We start from the raw sequence: 22,439 nt of genomic DNA, 5'->3' as shown, positions 1-22,439 counted from the left end.
ACCCCCATTATTGGCTGGATAGTAATGGCATCTTTCAGTTTGGCTGCTAACTGCAGCAATTTAGAATAAAGTAATTTCTGAGGAGCAATAAGTGGGTTTAGCCTATTTTCTGAAGGGAGGGAGGCTTATGTGATCACTTAGTCTGTGTGTCTGTCCCTCCTCCACTCATAATTTTAACTTTCCTGTTCAGTGTGCTGTCGACTCCAAATGTTCAGGGTCATGTCAGGGGCATCAGGAGAACTCTGGCATACGTATTTTATTGCAAGAATACATGGATGCAGATGTCATCCCCTACTAACTTTCTTGTTTGGCATCAATTCTCTGTTGCGATTCCTCCCGCGGCTGGAGCCACGGGGAGGCCTCTTACCTCCCGCGGCAGAAGCTGTGCCAGGGTCCCCGATCGTGGCAGGAGGCCGCCAATGATCCTTCCATGCGGCCCTGGAGGCCGCTGTCGCTTCCTGACCCCTCTCCGTAGGGGAGGGGCCTTCAGCCCCGGCTCTGCAGCAACAGGGAGCTGCCCTTCTTCCTCCTTCGCAGCTCGGATGCCGCCGCTTCCATGTGGGGCCAAGTCGAGGCCTGCTCTGGCTCCTCTTCTCCTCAGCGGCAGCATGGCCGCTGTCCAGGGTCCTGCACCTCTTCTCTTCCTGTTCCTCCTTAGGTGCGGGGCTGCACTTCTCTCCTGGTTTTAAAGGGCCAGTGAGGGGAGTGGGCCCTGGATGACATTATTTCCTGGAACTCCCTCTTCTGCCTACAAAAGGGTCTTCAGTTCATTCATGCTTTGCCTTTGCTAGGAGCCAGTCCTCTTGGAAGCTTCTCCTCTTCAGGACTCCTCATTCCTGCTCCTGCCTGGCGTTCCAGTCTTCTTGGGATCCCTTCTCATTCTGGTCTCTTCCCTGGATGTTCGTGTTCCTGTCCTGACGTCCTTAGACTTTGATGTCCAGATGTCTTCAGTGTTCCTGACGTCCTCCATCTCTGATGTCCAGATGTCATCCGTCTCCTGACGCCTTCCGTCTCAGATGTCCAGATCTTGCCCCTTCCCTGGGCTCCCCTCGTGGTCCGCGACCAGCCGGCTGGCTGTGTAGGGCGCGTAAGGGACAGTGTGGTCCGCGACGAGCCCAGCTGGGCTGTGTAGGGCACCTGAGGGACCTTGCTCGCCCCTCCACCTTCCTCCGGTTCTTGGACTCCCTGAGGGGCCGTTGTCCATCCTACTGTCCGTGCTGCTCTTAATCCAAATGTCTGTGAGTGGCGGGAGGCCCTGCGCTCTCTTGAGAGTTCCGGACCTTTTACTTCCATACTTTTAGCCTGTCTTCTCCTTGGATGTCCTGGTCCAGCCCCTCCTCTCTGTGGACCGTCTTCAGTCCAACTTCTCTGACCTGTTTCACCGGGTCTACGAAGCTCAGTCCAAGACGGTTGCTGCATAGAATTGCCCGGATTCTTCTTCATCCAAGTTTTGGCCTGTTTGAGTCTTTGTCCTGTGCCAAGATGTCTTCGTCCAGCTTGCCGTTACCCAGCGTCAGGTCCAAAAGGGCTTGGAGTGGTTGGAGGACCACTCAGAGACCACCATTGCGTTGGTGGCCTCACGGAAGCGTACAGGTCCGGTGGAGGGTCAGGGTCTCCAGCTTCCTCCTGTTTATTCCCAGACAAGGACCCATCTCACCGCAAGGGCACACACTCACCTCGTCCTGCAATGGGGAGCGCCCCCTATCGCTTCTCCCATCGCATTGCAACATTCTGCATCCAGTCTATAGCAAGTATTTACCACATATCGATGTGCAGAAGGATCCGCATATTCCACAAATATGTGCAATTACCCTACCTAATAACTCTTTGGTTTTATATCCAATCTACACCAAATTTTCCAGTTGTCAGGGCATCTACATAATAACTTAGAAGTCCATAGATATTCAGTGGCGTGCCCACATCACTGAATATATATAGTTTTATCCACACAGTGACTGAATATGAACCCCATAGTAAATAACTGCAAATAAAGACCAATTGGTTCATCCAGTTTGCCCAGTCTAGATTCCCCCTCTCTAGTTCTCTATCAGTTTGGGTAGATGAGCATACAAATTCCCATGCATAAACCAACCCCACTGCTCTCCCTCCCCCAATGTCTTTAACTCAGCCTCTCAATCCTGTTTTCACCACTGCCCTCCAAATTCTGACATACTGCCGGCCTACATCACCTCTGCTGGTAGGCCATTTCAGACCAATACATAATGCAGCACCCTGGCCCCCTCTGATATTTTACCCACAAGTTTTTTTTAGTAATGCCTACAGCCACGTAAACTTCTAAGATCGTTGCGCAAAAACTTCCAGCCTCTCCATGCTCATCAATGTGTGTTGTTTTTTTTATCATGGTTGCTCTGTTCCGATTACTCCAGCCTTGATAGAAACATTTTACCCAATGCAAGGAGTATTTTTTTGCAAATCCGTATATTTCACGACCACGTATGTGTAGTTATGCCACCTAATAACCTTTTGGTTGGCCTCTGTTGCTCACCAAAGTTTCAGCTCAGTGAGGTCTAACAGAATCATGAGAGGCATTTTTGGGAGGAATCGAGGAATTGTGCAGTTACGACTCCTAATAACATTCTGGTTTTGCGTCCAATCGACAGATTTTCAGAAGATGGCAAGAAGTTGGAGATGAGCTGGCAGTTTTTCCCATGTGTGGTCACGTTTCGTAAAGTAAGACGGCTTAGTTCCATGTGGAACCTTTTCTTATTTCTGGAAAGCTGCTTTGCCCTAGTCATCCCCAGCTTTGTGAATCTAAATAGATTGTCATAGGTTCAGATCACTCTGATATAGCTAAACTGTGAACAGCCCAGTGATTCTCCACACCTAGCCAGTCAGGGTTTCAGGATATGCACGAGATAGATCTGCATACACTGGGAGCAGACAAAGCTCAGGCTTATTCATTGTGGATATCCTGAAACCCTAAGGTGTTTTCCCTGAGGACTGGGTTGAGAATTCCTGGGATGGAGCGGCAGGATGCAAACCAGGAAAAATAGGGTTCAAATCTCATTGAAGCTCCTTGTGACCTTGGGCAAATCCCTTCACCCACCTTTGCCCCAGGTACAAGTTCAAGGCCTTACTTACTAAGCATTTTTCCCCATAGACCCAGAATGGGAGAAAAGCCTTAGTAAATCAGGCGCTTAGATTGCACGCCCTCTGGAGACAAGGAAATAACCTACAGTACCCGAATGTAATCTGCTTTGAAGTGGTTGAGCAGTCATGAAAGGCAGAATATAAATCAAATTAAATAACCAGAGTAACTTCTGAAGGAGAGGGGGGTGTGTGTGTTTTTTCTTAAATAAGTTTGTGGCCATAATAAACTGTACACATGCAAGAAATGAACTTTGGTCTTATTTTGAAAGAGAGGCAGTAAATAACTGAATATCATGATTCCTTTAAGGGGGTGGTGTAGTGCCTTTCGCCTGCTCCACTGCGTGCGCCTCAGGTTCCAGCGACTGCCGACTGAATTAACGGCTGTAACGCTCTGGAAGCGCTCTGCGGATTAGCTGTTTGCACATCGTGGTCTGCCCTTCTGCTCTGCAGGAAGCCTGCAGCCCATCAGCCAGAAGGTCAGCCACGGGCTTTGCGAATATGCACAAGCGCATGCTGGCATCGGCATTCTCCCAGGAAGCGAGCGGGTAATGAAGAGCCTGCTCTCCGGTGCTGAAGCTCTTATTTTGAATGAAAGCTCTGATTACATATTTTGGTGTGAATGCGCTTCAGGCTTACTATTATTGCGTCCTATAATTGCGGCTGCTTTTTGTTCTCTGCGCACAGGCTGACTAAAATGTGCACTTTAATTGCAGACATACCTGCTGCTTGTGTTTTACAACCAAAAAAGAAAGTCCCCACGCCAGGGAAGGCTTGAAAAATTAGCGCAAGCAAGCTAAGCTGTTAATAACAGCATGCGAAAAATAGAGAAACCCCTGTTGCAGACTGATAGTTAAAGGAACAGGAGAATAGGCAACTGTTTCTACTCCAAAATCCTCCTATTTAATCATAGGCACCTTTTTCAATTTTCTATACAATAAAATTCAACACGAATAGCAATGAAATTTCAAATGAATTTACCCTGACAAATGTCTGAAGAAGCTTGAAGGTGGTACAGATCCAGAGCAACTTTTCAAACATTTCACTTGGGCGAGCTGAAAGCCGTGAAATGTTTATAAAATTGCTCTGGATGTGCACTGCCTTCAAACGTCTTCAACAATTTGTCGAGATAAGTTTAATTGAAATTTTATTGCATTCAAAATCCAAAAAGACATTCAGGTGCCTATAAACCTTCAGAGAGAATGACAGGAATGGAGTGGCACCTTTAGACTCGCCAACTGATTGAAGGACGAGCTTTCAAGCACCTTAAACTATCAGCTGCATAAGCGTTTTTGTATGGTGTTCTTGATTAATTAACAGCTTATTTGTGGTATTGGTTGTTTGTGACTTGATCTATGTTTGTCAGTTTTGTGATTTTTCACAACCGGTTCCCTGCTAAAACCTGCAGAGGCTTTGTAGTCACCCAGGCCTGGTTTGGTTTTAAGTTCTTCACAGGACCTGTTTTGACTGCTTCTTGAAACCCAAGTTTCCTGCAGGGCAATGGACATTTCTGAGATCGACCTGTCTTGACCACAGGAGATAGACTCCTGTCTCACGCTTTTCGTCTGATGCTTGAAATCACTGTCTGGTTTCCACAGGCCAGTCAGGGAGGTCAGCGAAGCACATTGCGGTTTCATTGAGTATTTGGAAAGCGACTCTCACGTTGCTTAGCAGTCATAACCATCTGTAAATTTCTGTATCGGAGAAAAAAAAACTAGACATCATGAAATGTTTGCACATCTTATTGTTAAATCGTTTTGTTGGATATAATTTAGTGAAAGATTGAATCAAAACTGTCAGTACAATGGGTCTTAATGATGATTACCACCTTGCTCCTGAAATGTTTGTAAGATGTCAGGAACAGGTTACACATCACACATTCTCTATCACCTTCAACACCAAAAGTTTGGTTTTTTTGTGATAAAGCATGGAAAAGTCATACATAGTCTTGTTGGCGTTTTATCCAGCATAACCTGCAGTATAGACGGGGAAGAGAGATGGTTTTATGTTGCTGTATATTAATGGTTTTTGTTATGCTGTTCTATTTTTTAGATTATTATACACCAGAGCTGAGAGATAATACTCCTTTGTCTTTTTCTGTAACAGCTCATGGTATCCTCATTAAAATGGTGCAGAAGGATTGGGGACTCGTGGGATTCCATTAGATGTGGCACTCTTGCTGTTTCATTTCCTTGGCGATGTTATGAAGAATGCCACGTTAGAATCCCGAGCCACTGTAGAAATCGAGATTGTGCCCAGCACACCCTAGTTATTCCTTTCACTGTACGTGCAAAACCCATTTGGAGTCACTTTCCTGAGAGGTAAAATCTGGAGTGCAATGGAGAAATTAAAAAAAAAAAAAAGTAAGGGGAGAGAGGATCTAGTGGTTAGAGTGTGGGTTGCCTTTAATCTTTCTCACTTTGATGGCATTCTCATTTTAGGTTTATCAAATAAAAAAGTGAATTGATCACTTCTCTGCTGCTGAAACCTGCCGGCACGGTCCGTATATACGTTGCCGTTGGTGCTGTGTCCTCTTGGCTGTTAGTAGCCGCAGGGTTGAGTACTGATGAAAACGAGCAGCTATTAGCTTTTATGGTTGCCAGTGGAGTCATGGCCAATGAACAACGTTGTGTGTTAAATGTAAACGGTAGTTTCCCCAGGGCCCTCTTCCTTTATAGCAGTGTTGGATTATGCATTGCACTTCTGATCACGTGGTTGACTCACAGGTACGCACAGAACTATGCTTTTAGGGGTTTATAGAAAGGGCTCAATAATAAAAAGGTTAATTAAGATTGTGGGCTCTTTATTATGTTTTCCAAATGTGGCAAGTGTTGTAATAGAGCCACCTGGCACAGTAAGGACAATTGCTATGCTGGCATTACTTCTAATTACAGGAAACCCTTTGTACTTGGCAATTAATAGGTCATTAGAAAATAGAATTAAAAAAGTCCTGCATTTTGATTGGCTGCAGAGGGGCCCTGTCTACATGAAATAGCGTTTTAGCGCAAGAGCCACCGAGCTCGGAGTCTGGACCCACTAATGGGTCACAAGGTAAATCCTATGGATCACACACACACAAGAAAGTAGAGGTAGAAGGATGTAAACTTATTTTAGTGTTACATTTCCAGCCTGAAATCTGTTCAAAGCCTGAGGAAAATGTAGGGAATGTAAGAAGTGCTATTATGAGGCAAGTCCCGTGATTTTCTTGCTGGGAACTGCTGTAGCACTGTATTTCTTCAGCGTTTGCTAGCAGCCACATTGGACTGTTTTTAGGAACTGTGGCATGGTCAGGTGCTGGGATGGCACGTTGGGGGGCTTGAGTGCTCGGGAGAACAGAAAAGGAAATGCACGTTTCAGGTTGGTTTCTCTCTTGTAATTGAATGCAGTGCTCATTCTGGTGTGCATTTCAAGGATGATTTCTCCAGAAAGTCCTTGAAGCAAGCCCTACAAAACCCTTTTTTTCCTCTCTGTAATGCTGCCATTTCTTTGTTAGTGCTACTTTTGCCTTTGAAGGTTTTTTTTTAATATTAAATAAAAGTAGTACTGTTTCAGTGAGTTGTTTTCCATGCGCGCTGCGGTAGGAAAACGTCTCCGATTACATGGGGAAGGCCTGTGCTGCAGAATAGTTGAAAGGCAACAACCGGCCTTCGGTATCCCTGTGCTCTGGTCCCGCTTCCAGACGCTCGCCATGTTTTCAGCCTCACCTGACAGTTAGTTACGTCCTTCTTACAGATCAGGGTGAATTCTCCTGCACGTCCCCGTACCATTTGGCATTATTTAGTAGGGATGTGAATCGTTTTTTGACGATTTAAAACAATCGTCAGATATATTTTAAATCGTCAAAAATTGTTAGAGCCGCGATACAATAGCAATTTCCCCCGATTTATCGTCCAGAAATCGGGGGAGGGGGGAGGGCGGGAAAACCGGCACACCAAAACAACCCTAAAACCCACCCCGACCCTTTAAAACAAATCCCCCACCCTCCCGAACCCCCCCAAAATGTTTTAAATTACCTGGGGTCCAGTGGGGGGGGGGTCCCGGCGCGATCTCCTGCTCTCGGGCCACGGCTGCGTTAATAGAAATGGCGCCGGTGGCCCTTTGCCATTACCATATGACAGGGCAAAGGTAGCACCGGCGCCATTTTGAATACTGGCAATACGGCTCGAGTGCAGGAGGTCGCTCCCGGACTCCCGCTGGACTTTTGGCAAGTCTTGTGGGGGTCAGGAGGCCCCCCCCAAGCTGGCTAAAAGCCCCTGGGGGTCCAGTGGGGGTCCGGGAGCGATCTCCTGTACTCGTGACGTCGGGTGCCAGGAACCAAAATGGCGCCGGCGCTACCTTTGCCCTGTCATATGGTAATGGCAAAGGGCCACCGGCGCCATTTCTATTAACGCAGCCGTGACCCGAGAGCGGGAGATCGCGTCGGGACCCCCCCCCCCACTGGACCCCAGGTAATTTAAAACATTTTGGGGGGGTTCGGGAGGGTGGGGGATTTGTTTTAAAGGGTCGGGGTGGGTTTTAGGGTTGTTTTGGTGTGCCGGTTTTCCTGCCCTCCCCCGATTTACGATTTTTTAACAAAAAAACAAACCATGACGATCAGATTTCCCTCCCCCCCCCCCAGCCAAAATTGATCGTTAAGACGATCGATCACACGATTCACACCCCTATTATTTAGCATTGCTGTTGAGTAGTTTCATTCTACAAATAAAAACCCCCAGCTTTCCTTGCACATCCCCATTTTTCTTTTGTTGTTGATTTTGCCTTCCTTTCCCCATTTCGGTTTCCTCCTTCTGTTTTTCACTTTCTTAGTTTTTTTCCTGTTCTATTTTCTTGCCCTCACCTTTATCTACAGCTTGCCTTAGATTTATCTTCCTCCCAAAGGTGCTTGACTCCTCTTCCCTCCCTCCCAGCCTTTTACTATCTTCTCTCTCTCTCTCTCTCTCCACCCTACCTCCTTCCCTTCTGCTCCCTCCTCATGCACGGCCTTTCCAGCCTCTTCTGTCCCCAGTGTCCATATACTTGCTGACATGCTTCCTTCCCCTCCGTTCTTTTCTTTGCAAGCACTCCCTGTGCATGGATTTCCCCAGTAAATATAAGCTGTGCAGTGTCTTTCATACCTGGCCAGTTGCCTGGATGTTTCTGTTCCAGTGAGAATGTTGCACTCGGTTCAGAAGGAATATCTGTGTATCCCAGCTGTTAGGTCAGTTCTCCTAAAGAAAGTCAGTAAGTGAATCTTCTCAGTACTGGATCTAATACTTTGCCAACCATGCTATGTCAATAGAGATTGTCATCGTTTCTGTGAACGTATGAGAACTGGGTTTGGCAGGACACTTGCTTGATATTTTTAACCTGCCATCTATTTATGTGGGTCATGTCCGTTAAGATGATGATCATAGCAGCAGAGCAGGAGGCTCTTCTGAGCAGCTTTTAAGGTTCAGTGTTTTACAACAATTGTATTTCGAAATGTGAGATTTTAGAAAGATGAGATGTGGTGGAGTGGGGTTTGTTATAGGGGTGTTGTGATACTTGGGATTTTTACAAGGGTATAAGCATAGGTGATGAGAGGTTGGAGTCTGTTTATAAGGGTTATGTTTCTGTCCTTTAGCCTGCCTTTAGGTGATAAATTAATCTGCTTTAATATAAAAACGGATGACAAAATGCTTGTATATTAAGCCAAGAAAAATATTTTGATTAGTTGGAACGTCTTTAAATGCATTAATTTCAGGCAAGGGAAGCATTTTTGTACTTAGATGGCTACGCAGCATGATGCATTACTAGTAGTTGAGAGTAAAATGCCACAGGTTTGTTTCTTCAGAATATTGGAGTTGGAAGATGAGTTTTCACGTACAAGACTTTGTAATGTTGTAATGAAGAGTGAATGTTAATCGTACGATGACTTCACATTGCCATTTTTCTCCCCATGCCAATTCTTTCTTGTTTAAATACCCCCCGCAGTCCTCCCAGCAAATCTGATGACTAAACAAATCATTTAGCTGACCAGTGGTCTTGCGGTGCCCCTCTGTGACTCACGATGGGATGAACGCGTTAATATTGGACGGATGTGGTGAAGGTGAAGATTTCTGCCCAGTTTCCCAAACACTGATGCACTTCCTCCTGCTGACATTTTTATTACTTGTGGTTAGAGCAGTGGTCTTAGTTTTTAAATGGGGGAGCCACTTTTAATCCAAAGGGACTGGAAGAGGGCCAATTAAAGTCCCTTCACATGGGGCCATGGGCCAATGGCAATGCTTGCGGGTGACAGCGTGTCACCATCGGTCTTCCTCAAACCCGTGCCGCCATTCTGTGCGACCAATGAAAACTCCCAACAAACAAAAAACTCAGTGAGAAATGCAACGTGATGCAGGGATAGGTAGACCAAATATTCTGACCCCAGCAATAACTTTTCTGGTTTCTACTGCTGCCCTATGACAGGAGCGGCAGCTGTCAGCGGGTTTGACAGCTGACGTTCAATGTTGCCGGCGTCTCAATGTTGCCGGCGTCTGTTCTCGAGCCCGCTGACAGCCACGGATTCAGAAACCGGACGCCGGCAAAATTGAGCGTCCGGTTTTCAACCGGCCTATTTCAAATTTTTTTTTTTTTTTTTTTTTTTTTTTACTTTTTTTAACTTTCGGGACCTCCGACTTAATATCGCCATGATGTTAAGTCGGAGGGTGCACAGAAAAGCAGTTTTTACTGCTTTTCTGTGCACTTCCCCGGCAGAAATTAACACCTACCTTTGGGTAGGCACTAATTTCTGAAAGTAACATGTGCACCTTGGCTGCACGTTTTACTTTCTGAATCGTGCGGGAATACCTAATAGGGCCATCAACATGCATTTGCATGTTGTGGGCGCTATTAGGTTCGGCGGGTTGGACACACGTTTTCGGCCCCTTATTGTATAAGGGGTAACGCTAGCGCATCGAAAACGCGCGTCCAATCGCGGGTTAACAGTGCGCTCCGCCGGAGCTCACTGTACTGTATCGGCCTGTAAAAGAGCTGTTTGTTGTGTGTTAGAAGGAGCGTAGATCGTTCAAACCGGAGAGCTGTGAGCGTGTGCTACCTTCGTGTAGGGCACTGTCTGTGTAGGAGGTCCATGTGCATCCCGGGGGCAGATCTGATATTTTTTGATCTAGGGGAGGGGGCATGTCAGAAGCGGTCACGCTCCTGGAAGCTTCTCTTTGGGGTAGGGCAGCCAAGTGCCATTTCAAGAGGCAGAGAAACAACTGACTGGGGTAAGGCAGCAGCGGGAAATTAAAAAAGCAAACAAAACTGCCCTTGCTTTTATCTGCTGTTGGCCAGCTTGAGGCCAGTGAAAGTTACATAAGAACATAAGAAAATGCCATACTGGGTCAGACCAAGGGTCCATCAAGCCCAGCATCCTGTTTCCAACAGTGGCCAATCCAGGCCATAAGAACCTGGCAAGTACCCAAAAACTAAGTCTATTCTATGTAACCATTGCTAATGGCAGTGGCTATTCTCTAAGTGAACTTAATAGCAGGTAATGGACTTCTCCTCCAAGAACTTATCCAATCCTTTTTTAAACACAGCTATACTAACTGCACTAACCACATCCTCTGGCAACAAATTCCAGAGTTTAATTGTGCGTTGAGTAAAAAAGAACTTTCTCCAATTAGTTTTAAATGTGCCCCATGCTAACTTCATGGAGTGCCCCCTAGTCTTTCTACTATCCGAAAGAGTAAATAACCGATTCACATCTACCCGTTCTAGACCTCTCATGATTTTAAACACCTCTATCATATCCCCCCTCAGTCGTCTCTTCTCCAAGCTGAAAAGTCCTAACCTCTTTAGTCTTTCCTCATAGGGGAGTTGTTCCATTCCCCTTATCATTTTGGTAGCCCTTCTCTGTTCCTTCTCCATCGCAATTATATCTTTTTTTGAGATGCGGCGACCAGAATTGTACACAATATTCAAGGTGCGGTCTCACCATGGAGCGATACAGAGGCATTATGACATTTTCCGTTTTATTCACCATTCCCTTTCTAATAATTCCCAACATTCTGTTTGCTTTTTTGACTGCCGCAGCACACTGTACCGACGATTTCAATGTGTTATCCACTATGACGCCTAGATCTCTTTCTTGGGTTGTAGCACCTAATATGGAACCCAACATTGTGTAATTATAGCATGGGTTATTTTTCCCTATGTGCATCACCTTGCACTTATCCACATTAAATTTCATCTGCCATTTGGATGCCCAATTTTCCAGTCTCACAAGGTCTTCCTGCAATTTATCACAATCTGCTTGTGATTTAACTACTCTGAACAATTTTGTGTCATCTGCAAATTTGATTATCTCACTTGTCATATTTCTTTCCAGATCATTTATAAATATATTGAAAAGTAAGGGTCCCAATACAGATCCCTGAGGCACTCCATTGTCCACTCCCTTCCACTGAGAAAATTGTCCATTTAATCCTACTCTCTGTTTCCTGTCTTTTAGCCAGTTTGCAATCCACGAAAGGACATCACCACCTATCCCATGACTTTTTACTTTTCCTAGAAGCCTCTCATGAGGAACTTTGTCAAACGCCTTCTGAAAATCCAAGTATACTACATCTCCCGATTCACCTTTATCCACATGTTTATTAACTCCTTCAAAAAAGTGAAGCAGATTTGTGAGGCAAGACTTGCCCTGGGTAAAGCCATGCTGACTTTGTTCCATTAAACCATGTCTTTCTATATGTTCTGTGATTTTGATGTTTAGAACACTTTCCACTATTTTTCCTGGCACTGAAGTCAGGCTAACCGGTCTGTAGTTTCCCGGATCACCCCTGGAGCCCTTTTTAAATATTGGGGTTACATTTGCTATCCTCCAGTCTTCAGGTACAATGGATGTTTTTAATGATAAGTTACAAATTTTTACTAATAGGTCTGAAATTTCATTTTTTAGTTCCTTCAGAACTCTGGAGTGTATACCATCCGGTCCAGGTGATTTACTACTCTTCAGTTTGTCAATCAGGCCTACCACATCTTCTAGGTTCACCGTGATTTGATTCAGTCCATCTGAATCATTACCCATGAAAACCTTCTCCATTACGGGTACCTCCCCAACATCCTCTTCAGTAAACACCGAAGCAAAGAAATCATTTAATCTTTCCGCGATGGCCTTATCTTCTCTAAGTGCCCCTTTAACCCCTCGACCATCTAACGGTCCACTGACTCCCTCACAGGCTTTCTGCTTCGGATATATTTAAAAAAGTTTTTACTGAGAGTTTTTGCCTCTACAGCCAACTTCTTTACAAATTCTCTCTTAGCCTGTCTTACATTTAACTTGCCAATGTTTATGCTTTATCCTATTTTCTTCTGTTGGATCCTTCTTCCAATTTTTGAATGAAGATCTTTTGGCTAAAATAGCTTCCCTCACCTCCCCCCTTAACCATGCCGGTAACTGTTTTGCCCTCTTTCCACCTCTCTTAATGCGTGGAATACATCTGGACTGCACTTCTAGAATGGTATTCTTTAACAATGACCACGCCTCTTGGACATTTTTTACTTTTGTAGCTGCTCCTTTCAGTTTTTTTCTAACAATTTTTCTCATTTTATCAAAGTTTCCCTTTTGAAAGTTTAGCACGAGAACCTTTGATTTGCACACTGTTCCTTTTCCAGTCATTAAATCAAATTTGATCATATTATGATCACTATTGCTAAGCGGCCCCACCACCGTTACCTCTCTCACCAAGTCCTGTGCTCCACTGAGAATTAGATCTAAAATTGCTCCCTCTCTCGTCGGTTCCTGAACAAATTGCTCCATAAAGCTATCATTTATTACATCCAGGAACTTTATCTCTCTAGCATGACCAGACGATACATTTACCCAGTCTATATTGGGGTAATTGAAGTCTCCCATTATTACTGCACTACCAATTTGGTTAGCTTCCCTAATTTCTCTTAGCATTTCACTGTCCATCTCACCATCTTGACCAGGTGGACGGTAGTATACCCCTATCACTATAGTCTTCCCCGACACACAAGGGATTTCTACCCATAAAGATTCAATTTTGTATTTAGTCTCATGCAGGATGTTTATCCTGTTGGACTCTATGCCATCCCGTACATAAAGTGCCACACCGCCTCCCGAGTGCTCCTCTCTGTCATTGCGATATAATTTGTACCCCGGTATAGCACTGTCCCATTGGTTATCCTCTTTCCACCATGTCTCTGAGATGCCAATTAAGTCTATGTCATCATTCACTGCTATACATTCTAATTCTCCCATCTTACTTCTTAGACTTCTGGCATTAGCATACAAACATTTCAAAGTTTGTTTTTTGTTTGTATTTTCGTTCTGCTTTTTAATTGATAGGGATAAGTTAGAATTTTTTAGCTCAGGGGAGTTTTTAGTTACAGGCTGCGGTGACTTTGAGGAGGGTTGTGGATACTGTGATGTGTGGTCCTGGCGGCAGGGGGAGAGAGACTTTGGTGATGCTACATTTAAAGAGGCTCACCCCTAACCCCTTTACCTGAAAAAATACAGAGGATCTGTTTTATAGTTGCTGGTAATTGTAGTTTTTATTTACAAACTTTAAATGGCTGCCGTATGGGCCAGGATCTGGTGTTCCAGAGCATCAGGATTAAAGTAGCGAAGGTCGGGAGGGGAATTGTTGGCGTGCAGCAGGATGCCGGTTAAGGGAAAAAATAAATAGTTGGCAAGCCCTTGGCAGAGTTCCCGCCACAGTGGCCCTTGGGCCTTACCTGGAAGAACACTACCAGAGGCTAAATAATTCTTGCAAGTGCAGTAAGAAGCCTGCTTGTCATTAACTGTGCTGGAATTCTGGGAAAACATGAAAACTGCTATCTGTATAATTTGACATGATGAATTTTTAGTGCTCTTACCAATCCAGCCTACCTTTTTTTTTTTTCCCTCCAGGCTGAGTTGATTAAAGGGAATTGCCAAAGCGTTGGACTGACTTTCCGTCAAGTACAGGCCAGCGAAGGGGATGCAAGTCATGTTAGTATTGAAATAGTAACGCCCAGCTCGCCAGCTGCAATTGCTGATTTGCAGCGAGGGGACCGACTTATAGCTATTGGAGGTAAGGCACCATACTGGACACTGAAGTCATCCTTCATCTTGAAACGTTACAGCATATAAAGCCTCCAACCAGTAGCTGGGTGGACGGTCATTTTGTCTCTTACATGAACCTCCTCTGAGAGGAAGCAGTGTTTGGAGTCCATACAGCAAGAATTAATGAAATTAAAATTTTAGCAGAAAAATGCACAAATATAACTTTTCACAACCTGAAATTTCTAAAATGTGCAGTTTGAATATTTTTTTCTGTGTAATCATGTTTACTGGATTACAGTTTGACTGTCGTCAGCACCAAAGAGGCAGTAGAGGCAGTAGACCAGCGGTTCTCAACCTTTATAGTTCTGCGACCCTTTTAATACAATTCCCCACTATGTGGCGACCCCAACCGTAAAATTATTTTCATTCATAGGCCTAAGTAACTGTACTGTATATATTTCTGCTTATAATTAAATTACAAATAAATGAAATTTTATCTTTATGACTTGCATTTATTTACTATTCTATTGCGTATTCACCATATTCATGTTGCATACTTATGTGAAAATTTGAAAAGCATGGCAAAGCTCGGATGCTTGCTATCAAAATGATGTTTCAGTTTGTTCGGCTTCATAGATTCGGCTGATAGACCTTCATTACAAATAACACATTGGGGTTTCTCAATTCCTGCTTTAACTATTGAAGTAAAACCATACCGTAAAAAATCGTCATTATATTTTCTTTTCTTGACGTTCTTTTGTTCGAGATCCATTTTCATGGGTTGTTCCATAATGAAAATATTACCTTCAATAACATGGACTATAAAAGGATGGCGTATTACTAATTAGAAACGGCAGTGCTTTTCAATTACGTCACGACGTGCGTAAATCTTCACCATAGAAATAATATCTTTGATCCCGCAATGGCGTAACGTTGCGTTACGCCACACCGTTTGATGGACAGTAATTTAAACTGTTAAAAATATTTATGCTGCGACAATTAAAATGATGGAAATCATTCTGATTCAGTTGTCTGCAACTTCTGTCCTCGAATGACAATTATAGTAAAAAATAGTAACTACCAATGGAAAAAATTTGTACAATGACAAGTTTTACACGTTAGAAAAGACAAAAAACCCATATTTCCGATGGTCTTAGGCGACCCCTGGCAAATCATCATTCGACCCCCAACGGGGTCGCGACCCACAGGTTGAGAACCACTGCAGTAGACGGATCTGTACTGGAAAAGTAAGATGTTCTCACAGGACAAGCAGGATGGTAGTCCTCACATATGGGTGACTTCATCAGGATGGAGCCCAATCACGGAACAGGATGCCAGGATGGCACTAATCCTGCAAACAGCAGGGGTCCCCCTTCAGTCTTCTTCAGGATGGAGCCCAATCATGGAAAACCTTTGTCAAAGTTTCCAGAACTTTGACTGGCACCTACTGGGCATGCCCAGCATGGCACTAACCCTGCATCCAGCAGGGTTCCCCCTTCAGTCTTCTTTTTTCCGTGCAGCAGTAGCCACGCGGGTTAAGGAGCTCTTCAGATATTCCTGACAGGAATTCTCCTCACGGAACTTCTTCAAGAAAATTTTCAAAATTTTACCCCACAGGGGTCCCCCTATCGATAACTTTACTCCATGGTCGAACGGTAAATTTTTACCTGCTTGCGGTCGATTCCAATCGAGTTTTTCCCTTGTGGCCTACTGGCCATCGACGGCACCGCGGATACATTTTGTCGAGGCCATGGCGTCAGGTTTTCGTCGGTGCCCCGACTGCACTCGAACAATGTCCCTCATACTGTCTGCATGATGTGTTTGGGGTCCGACCATGATGTCCTAACTTGCACCAAATGTGCCCAAATGACACCAAAAGGTCGCAAGGCTCGGCTGGAGAAGATGGAACTTCTCTTTCAGTCTAAAACCCCGACTCCATCGATAGCTTCGACGTCGTCCGAACCAGTGCCGTCTACTTCATGCCAGCACCGTGAAACCGCTGCTGCCCAACCAGCTTCGACGACTCCACGGTTGTCGACTCCTTCTGTCTCTCCGCGGGAAAAGGACCGAGGAGAACATCATGTAAAACGTCGACACCACCATCGAAAAGCTCAGGACACCGATACAGGCAAGCCCTCTGCATCAACGTCGTCTGAGCCACTGACAAAGAAATCCCGTCCAGAAAAGGCCCCATCCTCTTCTGTGTCTGGGTCACCAAGGCATTCCCCACCTGGGCAGGTGCCGGGAGCCGTGACTCCACTTTAAACGGTGGACCCTCCAGCTACACCAGTGCTGCCTCCTACTCCGGAACCGGGGCTCCACACTCCAGGTTTCCGCGAGGAATTGAATCGGATGATCCAAGAGGACATCGTAAAAGCACTCCAGGGGTTCAAACCTCCATCGATACCAGTGCCGGTTCCCGAGCCGGTCACCGACCCAATACCCATGGCTCTTGCACCGCTACTGGCCAGAATAGATGCATTTATCTGTGCCCTTCCACCAGTGGATCTGAGGGAGCCAATGGCCCCAATTCCTTCCACACTGATACCCTTATCGTCAGATGAAGAAGAAACACTGATCTCCATTCCGCCCTCCGGAGTGCTGCCACCGACGCGTCCATCGATGTTGCCGATTCCATCGATGCCTTCGGTGCCACTTCTGATTCCATCGATGCCTAGGCCTGGACCTTCAGGATTAGCCCCGTTCCTCCCATCTGATGATCCCATGGGAGCTGGTGACGAGCCTTATGATCCCTGGACCAATGATACGTCCCAGGACACTGATGATCTACCTTCACAGCCCTCTCCTCCTGATGAAAGAAGACGTTCTCCTCCAGAGGATTTGTCTTTCATTAATTTTATAAAGGAGATGTCTGAAACAATTCCATTTCAGCTTCAGACAGAAGAGGACTCCAGGCACAAGATGCTGGAAGTATTCCAGTTCATTGATACTCCTAAGGAGATCATGTCTATTCCAGTGCATGAAATCCTTATTGATCTATTGAAAAGAAATTGGGAGCATCCAGGTTCTGTACCACCTGTCAATCGCAAGACAGATGCTACTTATTTAGTACAGTCAGTTCTCACAGGACAAGCAGGATGGTAGTCCTCACATATGGGTGACATCACAGGATGGAGCCCAATCACGGAACAGGATGCCAGGATGGCACTAATCCTGCAACCAGCAGGGGTCCCCCTTCAGTCTTCTTTTTTTCCGCGCAGCAGTAGCCATGTGGGTTAAGGAGCTCCACAGAGATTCCTGACAGGAATTTTCCTCACGGAATTACTTCATAATTTACTACCCCACAGGGGTCCCCCTATTCAATTTTTGCTTCCGTGGTGTCCGGTAAGTTTTTTTTAACCGATTCTGGTCGATTCCTGTCAAGTTCGGCCCTCGCGGCCTGCTGGCCGTCGACTGCACCGTAGCTAAAGTTTTTCGGAGGCCATGGCTTTGAGATTCCGTCGATGCCCCGACTGCACTCGCACAATGTCCATTACTGACCCTCACAAGGTCTGTGTAATGTGTCTCGGAAGCGAGCATGATGTCCTTACTTGCACCAAATGTGCCTTTATGACACCAAAAGGTTGTAAGGCCAGAATGGAGAAAATGGAACTTCTTTCGGTCACAAACTCCGACACCGTCCATAGCCTCAACGTCATACGAACTGACTCAGTCTACATCTCCCCAGTATCCGGTATCGACGACTTCACGGCCATCGACACCCTCTGTTTCTCCTCAGGAAAAGGACCAGGGTGACTGTCGAGAAAAGCATTGACATCGACACCGTAGGTCTCAAACCGTCAACGCAGGCAAGTCCTCGACATCATCTGAGCCGCCGCCGAAGAAAGCCCATCCAGAAAAGGCACCGTCCCTATCTGGCTCTGGGTCACCGAGGCAACCTTCACCGGGACCGGTGATAGGAGCCACAATTCCACCTCCAACGGTGGTCCCTCCGGCTACGCCTCCGCCTCCTCCTCCGGTTTCAGGGCTTCGCGCTCCAGGTTTCCGAGAGGAGGTGGATCAAATGATTCAAGTGGCCATCGGCAGAGCGATGCAAGGCTTCAAGATTCCTCCGGTGCCAATTCCTGAACCGGCTACCGATCCAATTCCTGTAGCGCTGGCACCGCTACTATCGAGGATGGAATCACTGATCGCCGCCTTTCCACCGATGTATCCGGGGGCACCAGTGGACCCGGTGCCCTCCTCTCCAATCCCTCTTTCATCAGCAGAAGAAGGAAAAACACCGTTACTCCCTCCATCGGGAGTCCTACCGATGCCCCGGCTATCGCTGTCACCGATTCCGTCTTTGCTGCCATCAGTGCCGCCGACCCATCCATTGATGCCCTCGTGCCGCCATTGATACCACCGGTGACTCCCTCGATGCCTTCGGTGCCCAGACCACGACCTTCAGGGATACCAACATTCCATGCCTTGGAGGATCCTAGGGGTGCTGGTGATGAGACCTATGATACCTGGACCGATGACTCCTCCCAGGACACCTTTGATTTACCATCACCACCCTCTCCTACCGAAAGTAGGAAGCGTTCTCCCCCAGAGGACTTGTCCTTCACCAATTTTTTGAAAGAATTGTCTGAACTGGTTCCATTCCAGCTTCAGACAGAACAAGATGATAGACACCGGATGATGGAACTTCTGCAATTTCTAGATGCTCCAAAAGAAATCACCTCTATCCCTATCCATGATGTCCTCTTGGATCTTCTAAAGAGAATTTGGGAGCATCCTGGTTCGGTGGCACCAGTTAACAGAAAAGCAGATACCACATACCTGGTCCAGTCGACTCCAGGTTTCCAAAAAAAACAATTGGATCACCATTCAGTGGCTGAGTCAGCCCAAAAGAAGGCCCGACGCTCCAAGCCTCACTCTTCTTTCCCTCCAGGGAAGGAGCAAAAGTTCCTGGACTCTATAGGTCGGTGTGTCTTTCACGGGTCAATGCTTATATCCCGCATTGCCTCTTACCAACTTTATATGAGCCAGTACAATAGGGTCCTCTTTAAACAAATGCAAGACTTTGCCGAGTCCCTCCCTCAGCAATTTCAAGAGCAATTACTTGCCCTGGCTCAAAAGGGGTTGGAAGTGGGCAAACATGAAATAAGATCAGCATATGACATTTTTGACACCGCTTCCAGGATATCAGCAACAGCTATTTCTGCGAGGAGGTGGGCCTGGCTAAAATCTTCAGACCTTCGTCCTGAGGTCTAAGACAGACTATCAGACTTGCCTTGCACTGGTGATAATCTTTTTGGTGAACAGATACAAGAAGCAGTGGCACAACTCAACCATGAGACTCTTCGCCAACTCTCCTTGTTGCCTTCTGAATATCCTGCTAAGCAAACATTCAGAAAGGATCCCAAAAAGTCTTTCTACCGCCAAAAGAAATCTTATCCTCCACTGTCCAAAGGTCGCTCTGCTAAGCCTTACCAGAAAGGCCAGTCCAGACAGCCTTGCAGACAAAAACCACAGACAACCACAGACAACCACAGCAGCCAGGTCCTGCATCTGGTTTTTGACTCTTTCCTAGAGAGCAGCATGCAGCCTCCACTAATGCATGTACCAGTGGGAGGACAATTGTGCCACTTCAGCAACATCTGGCACACAATCACCTCAGACCAGTGGGTTCTTACCATAATCACTCAAGGTTATCATCTCAACTTTCTAGCCATTCCGCCGGACTCACCACCTCAGCTGAAGTGGGGAACATCCGACCACTCACCACTCCTGGAACAGGAGGTTTCCCTCCTCCTCCAGTCCAGAGCAATAGAACCAGTGCCCTACTCCCAACAGGGCCTCTGATTCTATTCTCGGTACTTTCTAATCCCAAAAAAGTTAGGTGGCGTTCGCCCGATCTTAGACCTTCGTGCCCTAAACAAGTACCTACAAAGAGAAAAGTTCAAGATGGTAACCTTGGGTTCCCTCCTTCCCTTTCTGCAAAGGGGAGACTGGCTCTTCTCTCTAGACCTCCAGGACGCTTACACAGACATCGCAATAACTCCATCTCATCGCAAATTTCTGTGATTCCTCGTAGGCCCAAAGCACTATCAATACAGAGTGCTACCATTTGCCCTGGCGTCTGCACCACGAGTCTTCACCAAGTGCCTCGTAGTAGTAGCAGCATTCCTCAGAACTCAAGGTGTCCACGTCTACCCCTACCTCGACGATTGGTTGATCAGGGCTCCCACCCAGCAAGCTGCTTTGACATCCCTACGTCTCACTCTTGCATACCCTAATCTCCCTAGGGTTCCTCATCAATTATCCAAAGTCCAGCTTTGTCCCATCACAAACCCTGTCGTTCATAGGAGCAGACTTGGACACCCTCAAAGCAAAAGCATTTCTTCCTCGAGAACGAGCTCTCACTATCTCCTCTCTCGCCCATCACCTGCAGTCCCGACAACGCTCAACTGCACGTCACTTTCTGGTTCTGCTAGGACACATGGCATCCTCCGTACATGTCACTCCCATGAGAGTCTAGCCATGGGAGTGAATCATGCAGTGGACTCTCAGGTCACAGTGGATTCAATCATTTCAACCACTGTCAGCTGTTGTCCACATCACCAACCCACTTCGCCTATCTCTGGCTTGATGGAAAAATCAGGCCAATCTCCCCAATGCCTTCCGTTCCAAGCTCCAGATCCTCAAATAACCTTGACAACAGATGCCTCCAACCTCGGCTGGGGTGCACATGTTGCAAACCTGCAAACTCATGGCATCTGGTCTCCAGAGGAAGCCAAACACCAGATAAATTTCCTAGAGCTTTGTGCAATCAGATATGCTCTCAGGGTCTTTCAGGATTACCTCACCAACAAGGTCATCCTGATTCAAACAGACAACCAGGTGGCCATGTGGTACATCCACAAGCAAGGGGGAACGTGCTTCTACCTTCTGTGTCAGGAAGCTGCACAGATATAGGCAGAGGCCTTTTCTCACTCGATGTACCTCAGGGCCTCCTACTTTGCCGGGAGTGGACAATGTGTTGGCAGACAAGCTGAGTCGCACTTTTCAACCGCACAAGTCCCTCAACCCCACAGTAGCGGACTCAATATTCCAATGTTGGGGTTACCCTCACATAGACCTCTTTGCGTCAATCCACACCGCAAAGTAGGAAAATTCTGCTCTTTCACTTACAGCCAACACTCACAACTGAGAGACTCTTTCTCCCTCTCATGGACCAGCGGTCTCCTTTATGCATATCCTCCACTTCCACTCATTTCGAAGACTCTCGTGAAAGGACAAGAGATTGATGATTCTGATAGCCCCTCACTGGCCACGCCAGGTGTGGTTTCCAATTCTCCAGGACCTATCAATTCACCGGCACATTCCTCTGGGGAACGACCCGCTTCTGATCACTCAGAACAATGGATGCCTACATCACCCCAACCTCCAGGCCCTATCTCTGACTGCCTGGATGTTGAAAGGTTAATACTTCAACCTGTTAACCTTTCAGAGCCGGTTTCCCGTGTCCTCGTAGCTTCACGAAAGCTTTCCACAAGGCAGTCTTATCACTATAAATGGAACAGGTTTACTGTATGGTGTACTTCCATGACCATCGACCCCCTTCACTTGTTCCACAGCGAAGTTTCTTGACTATCTCTGGCACCTGTCAGTCAGGCCTGAAAACTTCCTCTATCAGGGTGCATGTCAGTGCAGTGGCCGCCTTCCATAAAGGTGTCGGGGATGTCTCCATATCGGTACAACCCCTGGTAACACGCTTTTTGAGGGGCTTGCTCCTCCTAAAACCTCCACTGCACCCTCCGGCCCCTTCTTCGGACCTTAACGTGGTTTTGGGGCAGCTCATGAAACTGCCATTTAAGCCTCTCCAATCCTGTGATCTCCGCAATCTCACCTGGAAAGTGATTTTTCTTCTGGCAATCACATCAGCTCGCAGAGTTAGTGAGTTACAGGCATTAGTCACCTACCCGCCTTACACTAAACTTCTGCATGACAGGGTAGTACTCCGCACTCACCCTACGTTTTTGCCTAAGGTAGTTTCATATTAATCAATCCATTATACTACCCACTTTCTTTCCCAGGCCCCATTCAAATCCAGGTGAATGGGCTCTGCATACTCTCGACTGTAAACGTGCTCTAGCTTTCTACCTAGACCGTACAGCCGCCCACAGAAAATCCACTCAATTGTTTGTCTCTTTTGATACCATTAAATTGGATAAACCTGTGGGAAAGCAGACCCTCTCCTCCTGGTTAGTGGACTGTATTTCCTTTTGCTATCAGCAGGCAGGCATTCCGCTCCGAGACCGTGTCAAGGCGCACACTGTCAGGGCCATGGCGACCTCAGTAG

The 22,439-nt window shown here is 46.4% G+C and overlaps 1 protein-coding gene across 1 annotated transcript in view; it reads left to right on the top strand.

The window, feature by feature from the left end:
* Positions 1–22,439, top strand: part of PDZD8 (PDZ domain containing 8) — a 186,680-nt gene that overhangs the window by 152,128 nt on the left and 12,113 nt on the right. The window contains 1 exon segment of the mRNA XM_029610489.1: positions 13,994–14,156. Coding sequence (XP_029466349.1) covers positions 13,994–14,156 — 163 coding nt within the window.

Source organism: Rhinatrema bivittatum, chromosome 7 (assembly GCF_901001135.1).
Source record: "Rhinatrema bivittatum chromosome 7, aRhiBiv1.1, whole genome shotgun sequence".
NCBI classification, from domain to species: domain Eukaryota; kingdom Metazoa; phylum Chordata; class Amphibia; order Gymnophiona; family Rhinatrematidae; genus Rhinatrema; species Rhinatrema bivittatum.
This window is presented reverse-complemented; position numbering and strand designations above follow the sequence as displayed.